Below are 7,085 nucleotides of genomic sequence, written 5' to 3' on the forward strand. Positions count from 1 at the left end.
TGATATCACAAATCCCGGAAAATATGCGTTGTAGTCCAAACGAGTCGTTCGTTGTAGTTTTTGAAAAGTGATTTCTTTTAAATAAAATATGTCCTTTTGAAGTGGACTTTGAGCTTTGTAACTTTGCAGATCTTTTTTATGCTCAAACAGCAACATTACAGACTAACAAAAGTTGAAAAAATGAAAAAGCATAATAGGACCCCTTTAAGACCCGTTCACACCCAGAACGATAACAAAAATAACTATATTAGCATCCACACCAACAGATGATGACATTGTTTATTCATAATTGCAACACACACTTTAAAGTAGGAAGGGTTTTGATTGGCTGTCAATGTTTTTATCATTCATCACCTAAAAAAAATGCAGTGTGAAAGTGATTGCAATGTTATTGTTAATACACATAGGATAGGATACACTTGGTGTGACTGGATCAAGCCCAAACATTTCTTGACTCTTTTTAGGTTTTTTAATTTAAGGTATGTTTACTGTATGGTGCATTCAGACGCATGTTTTATTGGTCAGGCAGAAGCAACCTGCTCATCTTCAAGAGAGGTAGCGTGATAGAGGGATTAGAGAAGAATTAGGACAGGAAGCATGTCTTTCCTGGCACTTAGTATTGGGGAAACCCATGGCAAATTTGAGACTTTTCCTGGTTAGTTCCACAAATGCTTCATTGAATCACTGTACTGTGTGTTTAGAAAAGCCACAGTGTTATGTTATTTATGTATGCATTTATTTATTGCTGCGATCCATTTTCAGCTTTTCAGATAGGAACTAGTCCAATTGCAGTAGGTTGCATGTTGACTGAATGCAAATAATGTCTCTTGGACAGTTGGTTTTCTCTTTCCTTGATTCAGTTATTCACTCACCAAACTTCAGGAAGTGTTAACCCTCTAAGCGCCAAAGTCGCAAAATTGCGACAAGAGGTCATACTTAATAAAATAGACTGTAGTTCCTAATATGGTGTAATATCTCATTTGTATTCCCTACCACTAGATGGCAGACATGTAGTACTTCAATTCTAGACCAAAATTACGTCACGTTCCTATTCAAAGTGTTCGAGGAAATAGCTAGCCAAGTGAGCTATCGTGTCATTGATGCGGAAGCACTTTTGAAATCTTGATGTCAAAATCCAGCATTTTTCCCAAAATCCCTGGTGCCTAAAGGGTTAAGTGTTTACAAATAGGAGTCACTCTTCTAGATAAGGTTATTGGAATACTCTAAATCTCAGTATAATTAGCTGAGGAATTCCCATTTAATTTTTTTTGTTTTGAATTTGTAATACTGAACTCAAAAGTCCCATTACTTCAGTTCAAAGTGAATACTTACTTCATGCCTGTTTACTTTGTTTATGCATTAAACCCATGACCTTCATATTGTTAGTACTGTTCTCTACCAGAAATTCTTTATTTGTGAATATACAGTAATTCAGTATTCATTAAATTACTGGCCAAATGTCTATCATGGCAAGATACTATTATAAATACAGTATTAAAGGGGTCATATGCCGTTGCTAAAAAAGAACGTTATTTTGTGTATTTGGTGTAATGAAATGTGTTTATGCGGTTTAAGGTTAAAAAAACACATTATTTTCCAAATGCTGTACATTGTTTCTCCTCTATGCCCCGCCTTTCTGAAACGCGTCAATTTTTACAAAGCTCATCGTTCTGAAAAGCGAGGTGTACGCTGATTGGCCAGCTATCCAGTGCGTTATGATTGGCCGAATACCTCAAGCGTGTGACGGAAATGTTACGCCGTCCTTCGTAAAATGCGTTGCACACATCTGAATATTTGGTTTGAACTGTTCTGGAACAGTGTTGTAAATACAACTTAACCACTGATTTCTAGTTGTGTCCTCTTTTGGAAGGCCAAACACAAAGTAGTTTTCACAATGAAACACAGCATCTTCACGTCATGGCTGCGGCAACAACAATACTACAGCGAGAATTAAAGTTACGCCTTCTTTCTTTGCGTATACATTTGGGCGGTGTTATGCAAATATTCCCACACAGTGACGTAGACGTGGGGGCGTGTTTAAACGAGGCATTTTAGGAAGGCGTGGACGAGTCTTAACTTTTATTAAGAATATCTCTTTGGGTTTGAGACTTTAGTCTTTGCAACTTTAGTGATCTTATCTATTCACGAACAGCTTGTAACACTCCAAAGAGAAAGGAAAACTTGAAATTGCATCATATGACCCTTTAATATCAGATGCAGATTGAATGTTGTTGCAAGCATGTAAATAGCAAAAATGCATGAACAATCTTTTTTGTTTTCTTTTCAAATCTGAAATGTAGTCTTCTAACCTGTCAAAATAAGGAACATTTAAAATTATTAAATGGTTGCCTGTTTTTTTTTTTTCTAGGCTTGATTGTGTTTATGGGGTGCAGTGTAACATGTTAATGCTTCGTTAAAAAAAAAACATTATTTTTCACATAATTTACCTTTATGCTACACCGCTCTGTCCCTTCTCCTATGAACGCTCGGATGATTTCCTGTTTTTATGAAGCCCCTCCCTCAGAAATACACGATGGGCTTAGATTGGTTAGCTGACTCAGTGTGTTGTGATTGGCTAAACCGCCTCTAGTGTGCGTCTAAACGTCGCACCCCGATTAAGAACCGCTGCTTTAGAACATTGATTGTAAAACTTGTGACTCTATTAGAATCGTTAGAAGACAGAATCACGATTCATATATGAATATATTTTTTCATGCAGCGGCATGGCAACAACTCTTCCTCTTCTCTAAAGCAGCGCAACATGGCCCCGCCCCCTTTGTTGCATGTTCCCGGGGGTGGGGTTTATTAGGGTTTGTGACATCACAAACCCGAGAAGTAACTCGTTGTAGTCCCTACGAGCCGTTTTTGTAGGCATTAAACTGACATAATTTTAAAAGACGATATTTCCGTTTGCATTGAACTTTCAGCATCGAAACTTTGCAGATATTGTTTATGCTCAAACAGCAACATTACACACTAACTAACATAAAAAAGTGAAATCGCAATCAACCACCCCTTTAAATCAGTATACAAAAACAGTAAAGGAAGGCTCTATAAACCTGTCCGTGACACTTTTTTTTGCAATGCAATTGGCTGGTTTTGTGTGCTAATAATTTAACAGGACATGAATGAGAATTTTTATTAAATTATTGTGCAGAATACATGAAACAAAATATGTGAAATATGTATAAATGGTACCAGTGAACATCTCCAGTATTTCAATAAGACCGTAGCAAAAAAAAAAATCATTTATACAAGAATATTCTGAATTCTCATATCCTCGCTATTTATGTGTTACTAAGAAATCTGAAATAATCACTTTGCACTCAATTACAAAAAAGGAATACATGGGAATTCCCAACATATGAATCATGCAGGGAGGCGTCTTCTCCTTAGAGGAATTAATCGCATTCCTGTTTGGTCTATTTCTAACAAGGTCAAGTGAAATATTTTAAAACCTGCCTGTCAAATACTTAGGTTTGTGCATTTAAGCCTGGTTTTAATTACAGGCCTTTTTAATAGTCAAACTACAGCAGTATTATCTAGCTTGTCTTTATGCAATGATGACTGGCAGTAATTTGAAAAGTTTTATTTATATAATTGCAGGGAAATACAAATTTGCTTATTTTGTGTGTGGGTAGTTGACACAACCTGTCATTGGACCTTTTTTTAATCAACAAGATCAAGACAAGGAACACTGAATTTTGTTTAAGTGTATTTTAGTTATTGTAAGTGGTCATGTTTTTCACAATTTTCATGTTTTTAATTAATTTGAAATGGTCCTGTGTGGTGTGACAAATCCACCATTAAACAGTAGTACCAAATGTCCATATAGTCCATTGATATCAGTTAATATTATTAAAAGCAGTACAAAACGTCCACATAGTCCATTGATATCAGGTAATATAAGCTGAATGTCTAATAATTAGCAATATGATATTTAAAACAGTAGATTTAGCATTGCATGTCACAATTCAGCTACCAGTTTTCTGGTGTTACTGGCTATTATTGTTTTGTTAATATTAGTGCCTTGGTCCTCTATATGCCATGACAGAGCTGTCAGAAACAGGGCTTCCACCTTACCTTTGCAGGTGTATAATTTGTGGTTAGTGTTCTTGTCAGGACATGAGTAGATGATCTCATCATTCTGAACCTCAGCTAATCATAAAACAACCCTGAAGTGTGTGTGTGTGTGTGTGTGTGTGTGAGTTTCAGTAGGAAATTGACAAAATTAGCCATAGGTCATTTGTGTTAACTTGATCAAGTTCTAAATTGCATGCATATTTTAATAGTTTAGGTATTACTTGTTTAGGTAAAGATGAAGCAACTTTAATACTGGCAATACAGTTTTGCCCCCTTCTTTTAGTTTTTCTCCTAAGGTGTTTTTGCTCATGTTTGTGTTTGCTCAATCTTGTGCAAGTCTTTCCATGATGGCCTGGTTGTTCTCACAGAGAGTCTTTGAGAAACTGGCTCACTGTCACCTGAGAGAACATTTGCATTTTTCCTGCCTGCACAAGTCCTTCACTGGGTGTCATTATATCATTGTCATTTCTGTTTATTACTCAACTCATCAAATGCTAAAAAAGAAAAGCCATGTTATTTTGTTACACGTTTTAACAAGTTGTGATTTTTCAATGTTCTTAATGTATCCAATATGCGTTGAATATACCTTAAAATCTTTTAGCTTATCTTAATTAGCAGTTAAACAAAATATTCATTAGCAGAACTGTATATTTAATCATTCATCTCTTCTTGTATATGTAGGTGGTTCAAGTGGCCAGAGTTATTTATAATGTGGACCGGACTGAACCTTTTGCCATTTAGTTAAAGGCCTGGCTTTTATCTAAAGGTTTACAAACAAAAACAAAGATTTTTGCTCCGTTAATCAAACCTTTAGCATCATCTGCCACATCAGCCACACTTTATTTTTCAGTGTAGTTGTTTTGTGGTTTACTATCATAAAAATGACAGTGTGCTAATGCCATCTGTCCTGCATTTAGCATTTCATACCTGCCTTGAAGGATCAAATGTGGTTTCACTAATCTTGTGTGCGTTTCCTGCCCATATGTTTAGTCACATTTCTCCAACATTCCCAACAATGTTTTGTTTGTTGTTTTAGTGTTTTATTAACTCTTTGATGTTGATTTGTGTTTGTCCAATATCAGAGTACCCGCTAACCCCAGACACCCCCAAGAGTGAAGCACGGACATCCACCAACAGTAGCAGACTGGCCGCTCTGAAGAAACAGGCCAACATCGAGCTCAAAGTGAAACAGGGAGCGGAAAATATGATTCAGATGTATTCCAATGGCTCTTCCAAGGTAGTAGTCTGTCTTTAGAGGATCTGTGGTGTGTGGTTTGTATAGACTAATGCATTCTCTCGCTTTTTTTTTTTTTTTGTCGTGTTACAAAGTAATATTGCAAAAATAATAAGGGCCATTTCCAAAAATATTTCCACTTTTTGCCATTAAGTAGTCCTGCCCCAACTCATACCACTGGTTGAACCAATGTTGCAGTGTTGGGCTGTTTAGAATGTTTTGATGGAGCCACTGTTTACCTTTTTCAGTTAAATCAACCTTAAAGTGAAAATTTGTAACCTCTACATATTAAGCTGGAATAGGAAAAGTATTTCAAAAATACACTTCATTTCATATTACACTACATACTGTACTTTTCTTTTACTCCCAGAGATGATAAGCCGTTTGATCTCTTAAAGATCTTGGGAGACAAGATTCATCCCAAGAAATGAAAACAGAGATTAGCAAACATGTCCCCTAAAATTGAGTGAAATCTCCTCTCCTTCTTCCAAAAGAGGTAAAGGAAGCCAGACTAGACTATACACATATGCCAGTGTCATGGTTGTAACCCCCTAGGGTGCAGCTGACATTAAGGAGAACTGGAATAGAACGGTTTATGTTTCTCCACCCTCCCCCTCAGGAAATCAGGCTTTGGTGCTGTGCATGTAGTGTGTCTGAAAACATACATGTAGTATCAGCAGAATCGCTCTCATGGTTTGGCTTGGCTTTGGTCTAGAGTGTCCGACCCTCCTTTCCTCCCTTTTATCAAGAACGACGCTGTTAATTAAAGAGGCTCTGTGGCTAAAATTAGCATCTAGGACTCACAAAGGAGTTCTGTTAAATCAGCACAGTCTTCGGGAGGGGAATATATATGGAGTGGTAAACACAGGGAGACAGAACTGAAGGGAGTCTGACTTATTTCCAGATGTATGAACGGTTTAGTACCCTTTAAAAAACTGTTACAAAAATATATATAGCACTACGGCACATGACTTCATTTGACTCGCACTGATTAAGTGATACTCCTACATTTCTGCTGGCCCAGGACTGCTCTGTTTAAGAACTTTAAAGCTGCGATTTTGCGGCACTTGTGGCACCAAAGGGAATTGCTAACTCTTTGTCTTTAGATGCTGGGCCAAACAGGTATTCCCTTCCCAAACTTGCACCATTGGTTGGACTGTGGGGAAAAAAAAAACATCATCTGGTATGTGATGTTTTTTTTTAAGTGTTGAGTCCTGCATGCAGGTTCCCAGCTGCTTTAGACATCCGGAGGAAAGGCCTCTAAGGTAACGTCAGCCTCTAATGGCTGCTTACAGGAAGTTTAGTCCATAGAGATTCCTGACTCAGTCACTAGATTTGAATGTTTGGTGTGACGAGCAAACATCCCTTTACACTTCAAACGAGTTTTGCATGGTTTTGTTTTTAATTTGTGGGTTTCACTTTTAATAACTTTTAAATAAGATATATTAAAGGGGTCCTATTATGCTTTTTCACTTTTTCAACTTTAGTTAGTCTGTAATGTTGCTGAATTAAGACTAGAGTATGAGTAGTAAAGTATTAAAGGATTAGTTCACCCAAAAATACAAATTCTGTCATTAATTACTCACCCTCGTGTCGTTCCAAACCCGTAAGACCTTCGTTCATCTTCAGAACACAAATTAAGATATTTTTGATGCATCCTGTGAGCTCTCTGACCCTCCCATAGACAGCAAGTGCCCTTACATGATCAAGGTCCAGCCAGGTAGCAAGGAGATCGGTAAAATAATCCATGTGACATCAGGGGTTCAAC

General features: G+C 37.1%; 1 protein-coding gene across 2 annotated transcripts in view; it reads left to right on the forward strand.

Annotated features, from left to right (window-relative positions):
• pkn2b (protein kinase N2b) overlaps nt 1-7,085 on the forward strand; it is a 29,732-nt gene that overhangs the window by 3,317 nt on the left and 19,330 nt on the right. For both annotated transcript variants that reach the window (XM_016565217.1, XM_016565216.1), the window contains exon 2: nt 5,166-5,320. In XM_016565217.1, coding sequence (XP_016420703.1) covers nt 5,166-5,320 — 155 coding nt within the window. The remainder of the gene's footprint in view (nt 1-5,165; nt 5,321-7,085) is intronic.

The sequence above is a fragment of the Sinocyclocheilus rhinocerous genome, unplaced genomic scaffold (genome assembly GCF_001515625.1).
Source record: "Sinocyclocheilus rhinocerous isolate Xijiao unplaced genomic scaffold, SAMN03320098_v1.1 scaffold212, whole genome shotgun sequence".
In the NCBI taxonomy this organism is placed as follows: Eukaryota; Metazoa; Chordata; class Actinopteri; order Cypriniformes; family Cyprinidae; genus Sinocyclocheilus; species Sinocyclocheilus rhinocerous.